The sequence below is a fragment of the Dermacentor silvarum genome, chromosome 3 (genome assembly GCF_013339745.2).
Source record: "Dermacentor silvarum isolate Dsil-2018 chromosome 3, BIME_Dsil_1.4, whole genome shotgun sequence".
Lineage (NCBI taxonomy): Eukaryota > Metazoa > Arthropoda > Arachnida > Ixodida > Ixodidae > Dermacentor > Dermacentor silvarum.
Window position 1 is genome coordinate 46284054 of NC_051156.1, and position 17053 is coordinate 46301106.

General features: G+C 46.9%; 1 protein-coding gene across 1 annotated transcript in view; it reads right to left on the reverse strand.

Moving 5' to 3' along the window:
* LOC119444327 (ATP-binding cassette sub-family C member 3-like) overlaps positions 1-17053 on the reverse strand; it is a 321860-nt gene that overhangs the window by 132745 nt on the left and 172062 nt on the right. Inside the window, exon 10 of the mRNA XM_049663273.1 lies at positions 1981-2232. Within this exon, the coding sequence (XP_049519230.1) occupies positions 1981-2232 (252 nt within the window). The remainder of the gene's footprint in view (positions 1-1980; positions 2233-17053) is intronic.

Sequence of the window (17053 nt, forward strand, 5' to 3'; positions counted from 1 at the left end):
TGTGTGTGTGTGTGTGTGTGTGTGCGAGCGCGCGTAGAAGGAATTGTTTTGTTAGCACGTCTTATGTTGGGAGTAAAAATACGAATGCGAGTACATTACTTTTCAACAGCTGCGGCCAAGGAAATGACCTTAATGAAATACTGAACGGATGAAACAGTAAAGGTATACTGGGTGAGATTGCAAGTTAGTAAAATACTTCCTTTGAGCTACATGATCAGATTTGACCTAACCCGGCGTAAGAGTACTGAAAAACAGAATTGAGGGCTACTGGCTATATTCGTGTCACTCGTGTAACGAAAACACACCAGAGCACCCTTTAAAAGATTTGTACTTGTTGGTTGCGGTGTATTTTACTTATAAATGAGACGTGATTATCTATATTTCCTGTCGATAGACGAAAGAAAGTGCGACTGATTTTAAATGTTTTATTTTCTTTTTTTTTATCTGTGTCCGTACGATGTCTGTTTCACTTACCACCCATTGCGTGTGCCTGCTTCGCCGAGGTATTGTTCACCCGCCCTGGTGACGTAGTAGCTTTGGTGTTGCGCTGCTAAGCCCGAGGTTGTGGGATCGAATCCGGGCCGCGGTGGCCGCATTTCGATGCGGGCGAAAGGCAAGAACATCCGTGTATCGTGCATTGCGTGCACGTTAAAGAACCCCAGATGGTCAAAATTAACCCGGAGTCCCCAACTACTGCGTGCCTCATAATCATATTGTGGTTTTGGCACGTAAACCACCTGAAAATGTTTTACTTTGTTTATGTATTGTTTGCGGCAGAACGAACATTCCAGCAAATAAATAACGGTACAACTCGTGCGGGTAAAGGCAGGCTGAATTTCGTGCACATAATCACTTGCAGTGTTCTTGAATTTTATATTTTGGAAAGTATCACAAGTCATGAACCTGACTAGACTTGAGCTGCTCATATCCCCCGTCCCATTTTATTAGGCAATTATATTTTTTTCCTAACAAGCCGGATTTACTAATGTATTCTTACCCAGTATAACTTTATTGTTTCATTAGTTGTCATTCGTGCTTTTATATTCTTTTTGTGCTTATGTTCTGTTCTTTTTTCTATGTGTACTTGATGAAACTGAGCTTCTTCGCGTTTCCATTTCATCCTTCTTTTTTGCTTTTTTCTTCACACCTTCAAATCACAGATGTTATTTCGCGTTTTGCGGAATGGTGATAAACCTGACATAACCAAAGCGTCTGCTTGTATGCTTGAGTCGAACTGTGTTTTTGTCAAGCCTGCTTCTAAACCAAAAGAAGTATCACCACCTGTTATCTGTCTGCAACTACTGAACACCCTCCACATTTTTTAACAAGTTGACATGTGGAATCTGACCATTGTTGAAGCGTTTGGCTTCAGCAACATTCCTTATTCTACCACTGTTATTCACTTCAAGCCTCCGTCTTCCTGAGGACGCCTCCCCTGTTTTGAACGTCAGCATTATGAGTACTACTATTAGTAAGGGTGCCGAGTTCTTTCATGCGTTTTGTAAGAAATAAATAGGAATTGATCAACCACTAAACACTTTAGCATTATATTGTAGGATCACCGTCGCATACAGAGAATATACTTTTTGTAAGAGTTGACTATTCACGGCTAGACTCGTAAGCTTACTGCATGTTCAGAAGAAATTTCTTGCCGTATTTTGCGACGTAAAACGCGACATAGGGGGCGCCATAAACCATTTGTTTTTTATAACTTAGTTATACTGTTAAGAAAAAAAGCACTGCAAACTATATCTTGAATTTAGCGCACCCTATGCCTGAACAATATTTAAAATCTGCTCGGCTGCTAACTGTGCCGACGACTGCGGCGAAAGAAAATAAGAAAAGGTTTGCTCCAAACACGCTTAAAGCGTCCTGTGCCTCTCAAAATTTGTTCGTTTTGGCGAAAAAAGATTTAAATCCATTATGTTAATCCAGCATAAAACTATAAAATGGCAACACTGCCGATAACTTGTAGCTCACCCAGAAGCGCTTTTGCAGCGGCGCCGAGAGCAGCGGCATGGCCAGGGTGAGTGCGACCCAGGCAGCGCAGCAGAGGGCGGCGCCCACACCAGCTCTCTGCGCCAACATCCAGAACAGCAGGGGCAGTGTCGCCGTGCCGCACAGGGTAACAGGCATCGCGTACCAGCTGTTGCACAACTCCATGCAGTCGACGCCTATCAGGGAGGCCACGTACCCTGTCGGCTGGGCGGCACCAGGTGAGACCAGCGTTGCCTGTCAAGAGGCACAGAACTACTTATAGCACACCTGAACGAGTTTACATAGAAAGAGCACGCTTGCACATTGCCGATGAAATGGAAACTTCACGTTTTGTCGATGACGAAGAAAATTTGCCGGAGAACCAAAAGCAAAGTTGACAGTCACTTTAGCATACGCTAAAGAGGATGAGGGAAGCGCAGTCGGGTGATGAAGTTAGGAAATTTGCAGGCGCAAGTTGGAATCAGCTAGCGCAAGACAGGGGTAATTGGAGACCGCAGGGAGAGGCCCTCGTCCTGTAGTGGACATAAATATAGGCTGATGATGACGAAAGAGGATGAAGGCGAAAGACTGCTCGCTGACGAGACATTCATTAAATTACTTGACATTCTTATTCGAATGCGTTGTTACTTCCTATTACTTGCTTTCTCCCGCCAAAGGTCGTTGGTATTAGTGTCGTAATTAATTCTACCTTAATTACCTGTGCCGTAATTAGCCTAATTAGCAACAATGCTCGTTGGTATGACTCCCACCAAATGTCGCTAGTTCGACTCCTACCAAAGGTCGTCGGTTCGAGTGCCTTACCTCTATCTTAGTTAACTGTACATTCATTAACACCAAAGGTCGTTCGTTCGACTCCCGCCAAAGGTCGTGGGTTCGAGTGCCTTAATTAACTTCTTAATTAACTCCAAAAGTTTGGGTTCAACTCCCACCAATGGTCGTGAGTAGGACCACCATGTTTGGTGCCATGACGCCGGACGGGTAAATTTTTCGGCCCATGAGCCTAATAAAGGCGACAAGTTTGCCACATGTTGTAAGTAGCCGGTGGTTTGTGAGACTAACAGAACGGGTGCGAAGAGAAGGCACACGTAGACGACAACGGCAGAATAAAACATAGTGTATAAGGGTAGGAAGTTTGCGTGGATGTTGCACGCAATTTATTGGAGATAGCGAAAGAGGTCTTTCAACCTGCACTTTCAACCTTTCAACCTGCACGAAAGAGGTCTTTCAACCTGCACTAGGCACTGGATATAGGAACTTGACCACGAGGCTTTCCTTCGGTGGTTGTGCCTAAAATAGTGATGCCCGACAGTCCCTCGGCAGCGATCTTTTTTTGCTTAATTAAGGCGCCACGACAAGCCTGATAATTCTGGAATCTTCGACGTCCACTTGCATGAAGACCCCTGGTGCAATGGTTCAGTACTCTCCCTCTAGATAGCGTCACAACACGGTATGCATATGTGCACACATACGCAGTAAACCTGACGGGAATGCAACTATCGCAGTAGTTGAATGATCGATAACGCTAGACTTACGGTTTTGCTCCAGCCGAAGGAGCAATGCTTAAAGGCTTAGGCCACTTCTTCACAGGAAATGTAGCCTTCCTGGATACGTTGTATGATTATTTTCATTGTCGCTTTTTCACCAATACACTTGATTGAGTAAGGGGATCTTGTTTTAATACAAACAAAAAACACTGTTTTGCACTTCGTCATTACCATACAAAATATTATGGTTAGTGATAGAAAAGAAGCGTAGTCGTTCGACATTATTGCCTGTGGGTTGGCATTATAAAGAGTCGCTATAAGTATTTTGCTTTACCTATAAAATATCAAGATAGGGAGCTGTACCAGCGAAGCTATCCTACTTATCACCCCTGGAAGTTAATGTACTTGCGACATCTGTCTTTCATCTTCTCAAGCCCTTGTAAAAATTTTTTTTTTCATCTGCCGCTGTACCCTCTCATTCGCAGCATTAGTTGCTTCCAGAACACTATCAAATTGTTGTCCCTGTAAGTGTGTTTCTTAATTGTGGAAAGTATTAGTCATAAAAAGCCAGGTCGTGCGAATAGGGTGGATGGATAATCAGTTAAAAGGTGAGGAGGTCAGTTTTGGGATTGTTTCACCCAAAGTGGGCAACGAGGCATTGTCATGCACCAACATGGCATTTTCGGAGAGCTTTCTCCGACATTTTCGTTATTGTATTGCCTCAATTTCGTAAATAAAGCACAATATTATTCTGCATAATGGTGGAACTCTGTTGGAGGTAGTCTGCTTTCAGCAGAACTCATTTCTTGTCCCAAAAAACTGTTGTAATTTTTTTCTGCACCAAACTTTGCACACAGAATGTCTTTGATCTGAAGGAACCACGGTGTCTGCATTTCCTATACTCTTCGTTTGTCTCGGGACCATACCAGTAGTTCGATGTCTCATTACCAGTTACCAGTTTGTGGAAAAATCTGACTAACTCTTTGCAAGGTGTTCCAAAACCGCCACCAATACTTCCACATGCTTATTTTTTTGTTTAGTTTTCGTTTATAACAGCACCAACACTCTCACATGGTATTCCCAGATATAGAGCAATGCTTTTGGCTAATGTTTGGCGGTCCTCAGTTATCATTTCGTGGATGGAATTAAAATGTTTAGGTGGTGTGCCTTGGTGTGTCTCTTTAAACCCCGAAATAGCCAGTTCTAAAATATAAAAAGCAGCGTTCCACGGCAGCACATGAAGGGCTCCTGTCGCGTCAGGCATGGCATGGCAAGCACAATATTTTAGTCAACTCCTTATGTTTGTAATATTAGGTCGTGGCCACAACTTCATGCCTTAATCTTGGAAAAACATGAACTTGGCTATGGTCTTATGCTCTTCTACGCCAAAATGTTCTTTGGATACTGAAAAACAATAACAGGCTGTAACATAGCTGGGTCATTTTTGCACCGTTGAGCATAGATAAACTGGCACATACATCTTGCAATTCACATCTTCCTAGCTCAATCCTTTCTTGGTAAAGCCAAAGATTTATCAGCAGCCAGAGCAAACGTGATTGAGGGTAATGCCGAATGCAATGAACAAAAAAATATTTACAAACCTGGCACAAGAGAATGTTTCACTTTTGAATTCTGCCAAACTTTGTTGACAGCCACATGCAGTAGCCACTGAGATGGTAGCCACCGTCTCTTTTTATTCCTTACAGGGAAGAACGAACGAAATATTTACGCTAGCGAAAAACAAACTATAAAGTATATGAATAGACAAACTTGCACACAAATGAAAAGAGACAGAGACAGAAGAAAGGGTAAAGGCGGGGAGGTTAACCAGATGGGAAGATCCGGTTTGTTACCCTACGCTGGGGAGAGAAGGGAGGGAGAGGTAAAGGGGCAGGAAAGTAGAGATAGAGAAAGCAAGGAGCACAGATACACAATCACAATCGGTCACAGGTGGCACAGCAAAGTAGCACTTGCAGCACTATAAACATCTGTCCGGGCTATAGCCACTTCTCCAAGTCTGTTGCCCTTAAATACTGCCACAGTGCCCTCGTCGCCCTCCGCTGCGATGGCTTGTGATGTCGGCATTCTAAAATAAGTTCCTCTGTTAGATGTCTTTGGTCTAAACGCGCTATCTCGTGTACGAGCGATCGTCTCTGTAAATAGTAGCGAGGACAGTCACAGAGAAGGTGCTGAAGAGTCTCCTCGCTACCACAGTCATCACAGGAGGCGTCGTCGGCCCATCCCATTCGGAATGCAAAAGACCTAGTAAAGGCCACTCCTAACCATATTCGAAAAAGTAGGGTTGCTTCTCGACAGCAGAGTCCAGCTGGGATGCAAAAGCGTAGAGAGGAGTCTAAGTTGTGCAGCCGATTGCTTTGAAAACTTCCGGCATCCCACAGGGAGAACGTGATATCCAGGGTGAGTATTCGAAGTTTTCGAGTGTCATCTGTCCTTGATAATGGTATTGGTTCCTCTTCGCCGTCTTGAAACGCCGACCGAGCGGCGTTATCGGCGTGTTCCTTTCCTATGACGCCGCAGTCACTTGGAAGCCGCTGAAATGTCCCGTGGTGTCCTTTCTCAGTCAACGTATGGGTTAGTTCTCTAATCTAAAATACCAGTTCTTCGTGTGGTGCACGTCGCAGGTATGATAGCAAAGACTGCAGTGCTGCCTTCGAGTGACTAAATATTGACCATCTTCGAGGTTGTTCTTGGCTGACGAGACGAAGTGCAGCGGGAAGAGCTGCAAGTTCCGCAGCCGTCGATGTCGTTGGGTGACACGTCTTGAAACTGATGGCGGTGGATGTCGCTGGGAGTACCACGGCTCCAGAGGAACACTGGAGAGTTGCCGATCCGTCAGCATAGATGTGTACGTGGTCGGCGTAGCTTTCGTGCAAAAGGAACAGATTGAGTTGTTTAAGAGCAGGTGATGACAGCTCAGATTTCTTTCTGATTCCTGGTACGGTGAGGTGCACTGCAGGTCGACCCAAACACCATGGACGAATCGATGGCTTAGTTGCGGGGAAGAAGCCTGATGGAAGGGGAGTGTAATACTGCGAAATCAGAGTGCAAAATGATGCCTGCGGCCTTTCTGACGGTAGTGTTGCCAGATGATGGGAACAGGGCCCAGGCAAAGTGCCTAATGTGCACTCTCAACACTTCCACCGCAATTTGCGTTTATATGCGTTGGCCCCGGGTGATTGCAATAGTCTCCACTGTTGATGTGCATTTCGGCAACCCAAGACAAACCCTTAGAGCCCGAGCTTGAATAGCCTGTAGAGCACGAAGGTTTGTCTGGCAAGTGTTGGTCAGTACGGGCAAACTGTATCTCAAGAAGCCCAGAAAAAGAGCCCTGTACAATTCCAACATTGCATGTACTGACAGTCCCCAAGTCTTTTCGCCGAGAAACTTGAAAAGCTGGGTGATTGCTGTCAAACGCTGTTTCAAGTAGGTCACGTGCGCGCTCCATGAGAGATCTCTATCAGTGATTATGCAAAGAAATCTGTGAGTCTGTTCATAAGGAATTATCTGGCCATTTATAGAGACGGCATAGGGGTGTGATTGGTTTGTGGGTGAATGCCACCAGTGCACATTTGTCTGACGAGATTTCAAGACCATGGTTGTGGAGGTATATAGCTGTCAGTGTAGCAGCTTTTTGAAGTCTTGCACGTATCTGAGGGCGTGTCACACATGAAGTCCATATACATATGTCGTCTGCGTAGATTTATATCTTGATCGCTGCTGGTAGATGTTCAACGAGATCAATGAGTGTGAGGTTGAATAGGGTGGGGTTTAGTACTACGCCTTGAGGGACGCCTCGGTAGGTGTAGTGTCTTCGTACGGTTGACCATCGCCGGTACACACAAAGAACGATCTCATAAAAAGGTAATGAGAAATTCATTGAAAAACTCGACCACCTAAGCCAACCATCTCAAGAGCATCGAGGATAGCCTCGTGAGATACGTTATCGTATGCCCCCTTGACATCAAAGAACAAAGCTACAGATAATCTTTTGCATGACTTGTGATGTTGGACATACGTAGCGAGATCAACAACACTATCTATTGATGAGCGACCTCGACGAAAACCAGCCATGCAATTTGGGAACATGTTGTAGTGTTCGAGGTACCACTCTAAGCGGGCAAGGATCATCTTTTCCATTATCTTTCCCACACAGCTGGCCAGCGCTATTGGGTGGTATGAGGTGAGTTCAAGTGGAGACTTGCCTTGCTTCAGGAGAGGAACTAAGCGGCTTGTCTTCCATTCTCCGGGAACCATGCCATCTTGCCAGGATACGTTGTAGAGATCTAACAGTCCTCTACGTGCGCATTTACTCAGGTTTTTCAAGGCGCGGTAGGATATTCCATCTGGTCCCGGGGATGAAGAATGCCTGCATAGAGCAAGAGCCGCTTCAAGTTCCTCCATTGTGAAAGGAAGATCCATGCGGCAGTCCCGCGAAAAGGGGATGTCACTGGGGGCTGGAGAGCCTGGACCAGTTGCTTGGCCAACGATCCTTGTAGAAAAGTCCTCTGCAACATCCAGCCGCCTCTGGAAGAGCGCCAGTGCTTTGAACGGGAAGCGTTGTTCAGGGAGGGAACGCAGACCATGTACGGTTCTCCAGATGTGGGAAAGTGGCTTCCGAGGGTCTAGTGACTGGCAAAACATTGTCCAATGTCGTGATGCTAATCTATCCATGCGACGTTGAATTTTCTCTTGGAGTCGTCTGGCTATTCTAAGGTCATCAATGGATTTTGTACGCCGATATCGCCGCTCCGCACGACGACGGAGTGCACGAAGCCGCTCCAACTCTATATCTATATCCGTGCGCTTCGACGAAACCGTGACCGTGCGTGTGGCGTCTCGCATTGCACACTTGATTGTTTCCTCTAATCTAGAGGACAAGGCATCTCGACAAGCATGTTCCATGGCAGAGGTAAATCTAGTCGAATCAATTATTCGAATGGTTTTCCGCGGGAAGGACCTGGACATCCCTTTGATGATAAAGTACGTGGGAATGTGATCACTCCCATGTTTCTCGATATTCAAAAACCATTTAACACATCTTGTGAAAGAGCTGCAGACGAAACCTAGGTCAAGACAGCTGCCATAATTCACGCCTCGTATAAACGTTGGGCTGCCGTCATTCAGGAGTGAAAGGCCGTGATTGCAGGTGAAGTTTGCTAGTCTTTGTCCTCTTGCATTTGTTCTTGTACCTCCCCATTCAATGGCACCCCTGAAACCTCCCCCGCTTGTATGTAATGCGTACATGTATTGTGCGTGTCAATCATTGGGGCCCTGTTAACATTATGTAACCAATGAAGAAAAATAATGTTTTATCTGTGACGACATCAACAAACCTTGTACTGACTGCGTATATTCCTAAGTCATCATTTCGTGATCCATGCTGAACAACATCAAAAATACTTTGTCCCAACGCTCACCGAAAAAGAATGGTCAATACTGTCTGGCTTTTCACATACTAGTCTGCAATTCGCAATTTATATACAAGAAAACAAAGGCGCCCTACACTAGTCTGTTCCCACTTTACATTATTCCGCGTCAATATTGTCGCGGGCGAAACAACAGACCCAGCAAGAAGTCCCCGTCTTTACTGAAACCAGACCAAAAAGAAGAACGTTCTCTTCTTCCAACCCCCAGGCGAGTACGTGCCACAGCAGATAGCTCCTATTTGACGGCATGTGGTATTACCCCCTCTCCTAAGAAGCATCGTCTCGATGCTGTAAATGAGGGTAAAAAATATATATAAAAAATGAAGGTGACAATATAAATGAAAGAAATGTGTCGTAACGCGTAAGAACAATCTGCTTCTGTGAAAGAAGGAAGAAAAGGAAAAAAACACAGAACACAACGAAAACGAACAAAAAAAGTAAAAAAAAAGAACGGCGTAAGTCGTCAATGTAGTATAGTCACTCGACAGTCGAGTCACGGCGCGAAAAATATGGTTTCAGTCTTGAAACATGAACCACTTCAGTTGGAGGAAGCCGACGGGAGTTTCTTGGGGTGCCTTCTGGGAGAACCTCATAGGTAACGTCACTGAGTCGCCGTACAATCTTGTAGGGACCGAAGTAGCGACGCAGCAACTTTTCTGACCGGCCCAGCTGTCGGATGGGGGTCCACACCCACACTTCATCGCCAGGATTGTAGGCAACCTCGCGGTGGCGAAGTTTGTAGCGCCGTGCGTCTGCGGTTTGGCGACACTGAATACGGTATCGCGCGAGTTGACGCGCCTCCTCGGCGCGCTGAGCGAACATGGCCGCATCCGTGTGAAACATCCCCAAGTTGTCGGCAAGGAGCATGGCGTCGAGCATCGTGGTGAACTCTCGACCGTGCACTAAGCGAAAAGGTGTGAAGCCTGTACTTTCTTGAATTGCGGTATTCTACGCAAAAGTGACGTAAGGAAGGATATCATCCCAGTTCTTGTGGTCAATGGCCACATACATTGACAGCATATCCGCGATTGTCTTGTTCAGGCGTTCAGTCAGTCCATTTGTTTGGGGGTGATAAGCCGTCGTTTTGCGATGTGCAGTGCCACTTAGCCTCAAGACTTCCTGTAACATCTCGGCGGTGAAAGCTGTCCCACGATCGGTAATGACGACCGCTGGCGCTCCGTAACGTAGGCCAATGCAGTGCACGAAAAAATGGGCGATGTCTGCTGCGGTAGCTTTTGGGAGTGCCTTTGTTTCGCAGTACCGTGTTATGTAATCGGTAGCAACCACAATCCACCGATTGCCGGACGAAGACGTGGGGAATGATCCCAGCAAGTCCATACCAATCTGATGAAATGGCCTCTGCGGTATTGCTACTGGTTGTAGCAGTCCTGCTGGCCGCACAGGTGGAGTCTTACGTCGTTGGCAGTCGCGACATGTGCGAACGTAATGCTGCACAGTCTTTGCGAGACGTGGCCAGTAGTAAGAGCGACGAATTCGTTCCAACGTGCGTGTGTACCCCAGGTGTCCGGACGATGGTTAGTCGTGACAGGCACGTAAAATATCGTCACGAAGCGAGGTCGGCGCGACTAGCAGGTATGTAGCTTGCGTATGGTCAAAGTTCTTCTTATAAAGGACGCCATCTCGGAAACAAAAGGAGGCTAGCGCGCGTGGGAAACTTCGAGGAGGACTTGACGTGCGCTCTTCCAGGTAGTCAATGAGAGGACTGAGCTCCAAGTCGTCGCGCTGTTGTTGAGCCATGTCTGTTACTGATACGGCAGAAAGAAAACTGTCGTCCTCCTCAAGGTCAGCGGGGGCACTTCCGACTGGTGCACGTGAGAAACAGTCAGCGTCGGTGTGTTTGCGTCCTGACCTGTGAACGATGGTGACGTCAAATTCTTGCAGTCGAAGGCTCCATCGCGCCAGGCAACCTGAGGGGTCTTTGAGATTCGCGAGCCAGCAAATCGAATGGTAGTCGCTGACTACTCTGAATGGGCGACCGTACAAGTATGGCCGAAACTTTGTTATGGCCCAGACAACGGCTAAGCATTCTTTTTCTGTGGCAGAGTAGTTTTTCTCGGCAGCGGATAACGTTCGGCTCGCATAGGCAATCACACGCTCTCTGTCATTTTGCCACTGAATCAAGACAGCTCCAAGGACGACGTTGCTGGCATCTGTGTGCAACTCCGTGTCAGCGGTCTCGTCAAAGTGACCGAGTACAGGTGGGGCCTGGAGAAGGTTTCGGAGGGTATCGAATGCGAGGCACTGATCCTGACCCCAAACAAACGGCATGCATTCCTTCGTCAGGTGGTTGAGGGGTTCAGCGATTTTAGAGAAATTTTTGACAAAGCGTCGGTACTACTCACAGAGCCCCAGAAATCGGCGTAGATCACGCTTATTTGTTGGCACGGGAAATGCGGCGACGGCGCTCGTTTTCTCTGGGTCTGGGCGGATGCCGGCAGGGCTCACAACGTGACCTAAAAGCTTCAGTTCTTCGTATCCAAAATGACATTTTTCGGGTTTTAGAGAAAGTCCAGCTGTTCGAATTGCCTGAAGAAGTGTCTTGAGGGCTGGACATGCTGCGCAAACGTGTCCGAATAGACCACCACGTCGTCGAGGTAACCGAGACACGATTGCCATTTCAGCCCAGAGAGAACCATGTCCATCATTCTTTGAAAAGTAGCTGGCGCTGAGCATAACCAAAAAGGAAGCACATTGAACTCGTAGAGGCCGTCAGGAGTAATAAAAGCGGTCTTTTCATCATCACGCGCGTCAACGGAGATTTGTCAGTAGCCACTGCGTAAATCCATGGAAGAAAAGTAGCGAGCGTTGCATATACGATCCAAGGAGTCATCTATTCGGGGCAGGGGGTAAACGTCTTTCTTCGTGATCTTATTTAATTTTCGATAATCGACGCAAAAGCGCAAGGTACCATCTTTCTTCTTTACTAACACAACTGGCGAAGCCCAGGGACTAGTGGATGACGTCCTCTTTAAGCATCTGTTGAACTTGATCACGTATAGCGTCTTGTTCCTTTTGCGATACCCTATAGGCATGTTGTCGAACGGGCCTTTCGGTAGGTTCTGTAATGGTACGATGCTGGGCAAGCGGCATCTGGTTAACCTTCGTCGTTGTAGCGAAACAATCTCGAAAAGAATCGAGTAAGTCCAGAAGCCTTTCTCGTTGTTCTGATGGTAGGCTCGGGTTCACATCTAGAGTGCTCGCAAACGCCTTGGCAGAATGGTCACACGGCGAAAGAGCAGCTAATACTGGCGGACCGTTGACGTCGGCAATTTCCGCAAAGTATGCAATCGCGGTGCGTCTTGCAAGATAACGATATTCCTCACTGAAGTTCGTGACCAGCAGGAGAACCTGTCTGTTTCGAGGATGAATAACTCCTCTGGCAACGCATATTTGTTGTGCAAGGAGGAAAGACAAATTTGCCTCCGCAATTACAGCGTGGGAAACGTCCTGCTCACATTCCACACCGCCAAAGAGGCTGCTGCGAGGGGGCAGAGTTACGCATTTATCGGACACACGTAGCACGGTCTTCGGTACTTGGGTGATGTAGTGAGCTTCAAAAGGAAAAGGGTCCTCGAACGACACCATCAACTCACTTAAGTCAGTGATTGCGCCGTATTCACAAAGAAAGTCCATTCCAAGGATTATTGAGCGCGAGCACACAGGTAATACGAGGAAAGACCCTGTGAACGTCGACGCACGGATTCGAATACGTGCCGTGCACATTCCAGTTGGTCACTTGCCGTGCGTAACTGGGGCCCTTGCCATGACGTGGTGACTTTCCTCAATTTAGATGCCAGTGCGCCGCTCAGAACTGAATAATCGGCACCGGTGTCGACGAGGGCAGTGACAGCATGATTATCAACAACTATGGCGATGTCGGCAGAAATAATCTTAGTACTGTCGGAAAATAAAGAAAAATCGGAACGATCGTCGTCGGGTCCTTGCGTCGAGGGAGGTTCTTGGAATGTTCGTTGGAAAGCGACTTCACCCCCAGAAGTCACGGTTCCTAGTTTCCCCTGTGGGGACTCGGTGCGCGGTTCTTTAGGGGAGTGTAAGACGACGAGGGCCGGCTAGGTGACACGGACCGGCGAGGGGATGGTGATCGCGATTGGCGGCGCTGAACAGTCGATGAAATTCGCTGGCCCGTCAGATACGCTTCGATTTCGCGGGGACGCTCACCGTAACGTGGGCACCGCGCGCCGGGATGAAAGCCGCGGAGACCTAGCTGGCAGTACTGGCAGTTGCGGTACACGTGACCCGCTTCGCCACAGTGGTAGCATAGCGGACGGTTCTCCGACGAGCGCCATACACTAGCCTTAGTAGCGCTCTGTCTTGAGTGATCAGGTGGTCGATACGTAGGTATGCTCGGGTACCTTGAGTCGGATAGCGCATGCGAAGAGGTGTCCGGGAGCAGATTTGTAGCCTGGCCCACTGTACGCATGATGGGATCTGTAGATGGTGGTGCAGGAGCCCACAATGCCGCTGCATAGGTTAGCACAGGGACCTCAGGTCTAGGTGGTGCGAGTGGTTGCACCGCCTGTCTGATTTCACTCCGGATGACGTCCGAAAGTGCTGTCATGGGTGGTTGGGGTCCCACTGGTGACACTGCTTGGAGTTGCCGCAGTTCGTCACGCACAACGCTTCGTATGAAGTCTGCGAGGGCCTGCTTCTCGCTGTCGAACCCAAGAGAGCAAGCAGTAGCCGTGATGTCGTGGCGTTCGTACTGTGACGACCGCTGCTGGAGAGTACGCTCCATCGTGGTTGCCTCACTCACGAGCTCGGCCACAGTTGTTGGTGGATTGCGTACGAGTCCGGCGAAAAGCTGTTCCTTGACTCCACGCATTAAATGTCGCACCTTCTTTTCCTCGGGCATTGCAGGGTCTGCGCGTCTGAAAATACAAAACATGTCCTCAACAAACATCGAGACTCTCTCGTTGGGCCGCTGGTACCTAGAAGAGATGGCTTGTTTAGCTCTCTCCTTTCTTTCGGCGTTGCGGTACGCATCGCGGAGCTGTCGGGTAAACTCGTACCATGTCATGGCTCTCATACCATGTCTTCGCAGAGTCTTCTAGCGCGAAGTAAGCTCTCCGCAGCTTGCGAACATCATCCCACTCGTTGATGCTGGCAACCCGATGGAAGTTGTCCAGCCAGTCTTCAACATCTTCAAAAGTGTCTCCGTGGAACGGTCTGGGCGTCTGTGGCGTATGAAAAACATGCGGGAGAGAATACTGGGCATGGTGGTTTTGGGTCGCCTGGTTTGTAGTGGTCGTTGACATTGTTGTTTCTAGTCTCGACGACAAGGGAACGAATTCGGGTGGTAGTCCTTGCAGGCGGCGGCTGCTTCTTGCTGTGAGAGCTGTGGCTGTCTGGGAGGTGCTAGCAGTGACGGCGAAAACTTGGGAGCGAAGGTGCATTTACCCAGCACTTCCACCAGTAATGTCGTGGGCAAAACAACAGAGCCAGCAAGAAGTCCCCGTCTTTACTAGAACCAGACCAAAAAGAAGAACGTTCTCTTCTTCTTCCAACCCCCAAGCGAGTACGTGCCACAGCTGATGGCTCCTATTTGACGGCATGTGGCAATATTCTGTATTAATATGACACCATTAGTATGAGCCAATTAGTACAGCAACAAATATGACAAAGCAATAAAGAATACCTTGGTCGCCTTCCATGTCTCCGCAAAAAGCCTCGAGGTGTCAACGTGAAAAACATAAGCCCTTGTTCATAGAACCACACATATCCTAACATTATTTGAAACATCTGGCAATTGGAAATGTTTGTAACATGATATACAAGAGTTATAAAAACTTAGTCAGATCCTTGACAATGACATCACAACGTCAGCTACATAAATATTTATTTCATAACTTAGCTTTAAAAAGTAAACGGGAAAAATCTACTATAACTACACAACAACTAATGTTGAAAAATTAGAAGCAATTCAAAAGAAAGCTGTTCGATTTATCTGCATTTCTTACGGTCCAACTTCTACAACAGATCTGCTTAAACGTAGTGGCTTCTCTTCGATTACAGAACAAAATCGCGTTTCCCGTATCAAATTCTTTTTTCAGCTAGTGAACGGCCACTGCCATTTTGATACCTCGCGCATCTTGACACCTGTAACTGGTTATGTTAACCGTCATAAACATTCCCTAGCAGTAACCCCGTAAACACCGCACAACAACTCCTTGAAATACTCTTTTTTTTTAAAGAACAATAGTTGATTGGAATAAACTTCCTGATGAAGTCGTTATACTAAATTCTTTATCCCTTTTTCAGGCGCACCTGCATTCTTGACTCTGTCGCACATAATTTATTTGCTTCTTTTTGCTTACATTCTGTTCTTTTTTTCTCATGTTGAATTCAAGCGTTGGCAAGATTCCTTATAGTGTATGTTTGTAGGAGTGTACTTGTATGTTCTCCCCGTGCTAAGATCTTGTAAAAGATCGCAGTATCTATATATATACATAAATAAAATGAAACTATAAACCAACTATAAGCAACTGAACACTATACTATACACACTGCACTAAACTATACTCGTCTGAGCATGACAATGTATACATGTTTACTAGCGCAAGAAACTGACATACGTTAAAGACGTATAGGACAAACACATTTCAACATGCATGTCAAGAGAAACGAACTAGCCCTAACTTATTACTCTTACTACAAAGTATTCCTGGAGAATTAAAATTGAATTTTAGTGTCTTAATCAACAAAATCACGATACGAATAGGAGTCAGGTCGTAATGGGGGGCTTCGCATTAAATTTACCGTGTAAAGAATCAATTGTACAAGGACGTTCTTGCATTTCGCCGACACCAGAATGCATTTCATCTGGTGCCCAAGGGCTTAGCAGCTAACCGCCGAAGCAACTACGACACCTCGGCTGGTGTGCGTTACAAAAACGGCAGGCAAATGGAATGAGATAGGGCACTGAACAACTCGGGACGAAGATTGACTGCGTTGCACCGCGAAAGTAGAGGTACCGCGATACCAACTGCCGAAGATGGCAATGCGAAAGACTAGGGACAATCCTGTGCAATGAAAGAAACATTTTATCCATCCACATTGGCTACTCTATGACCATCAGTCAAAGAGAACAAATAATTTCTGTATAAATCGCTCGCAATAGCGAACATAGACAAAAATACATTTGCTAGCAAAAAAAAACCTAATAATGCAGACCCCCTTCCCCCCCTCTAGCTCTTGCCAAAAATGAACAATTCCATGCCAACTCATTCCTCAGCTGCGTGGCGAATACTATCTCAGACTTAAGTTGCAAAATTTATTAAGGGAAATGTAACTTGCAGCTCGAATATTCTAGAGAATATTCGTCAACTGTGGTTCACCAAACCAGAATTCGCAGGCTTATAAAGTGTCGCAGTTTGAGCCGGAAGCCACAGCATTCATAGCGATAGCAAGGTATTAGACAGAATACTTTGCCCCGGGATTTGTTTAGATTTCGCCATGTTTCATCCCGACCAGATGAGCTTCCCTCAAACCTTGAACTTCATTAGCCTTCATCAGGCGTATGGCCAACTTCATTAGACAACTACACAATGTAAGGTTTCCATCGGCCATATAAATTGCAGTAAGCCTTGGCTTACTACTTAAATTCACAAGCATGGTCTCACGCTTGTACAGGCAAATATAAAGAGCTCTCGTTCGTTCGTAAAACTTTACTGGCAACAAGGATCAAAAGGGTCACTAAGCGGCCAGGAGCCCGCAGGTCCTGGCGGCCTCCTCATCCCACTGGACAACCAGATGTTGTTGGTCTGGGTCCGAGCTGAGCAGAGCAGCCTCCCAATCCTCGGTATTTAAAATTGCACGCTTTCGCGGCGGCGGATTGGCCGGACAGGCCCATATCATATGGCTAATGTCCGCTGGTCGGTCGTGGCACCAGGGGCAGACTTCAGAGTATTCCGCAGGATAAATCCTGTAGTATAGCTTTAAGTTGGCGAAGGTACCCGTTTGCAATCTCCGCCAAGTGACTTCGTGTCCCTGACTTAGAGATTTGTTGCCTGCAGGGTATAGCTTCCTGCTCAGGCGATAGTGTGTGGTGATCTCCTGGAAGGAAACCATACGATCCCTCACCGA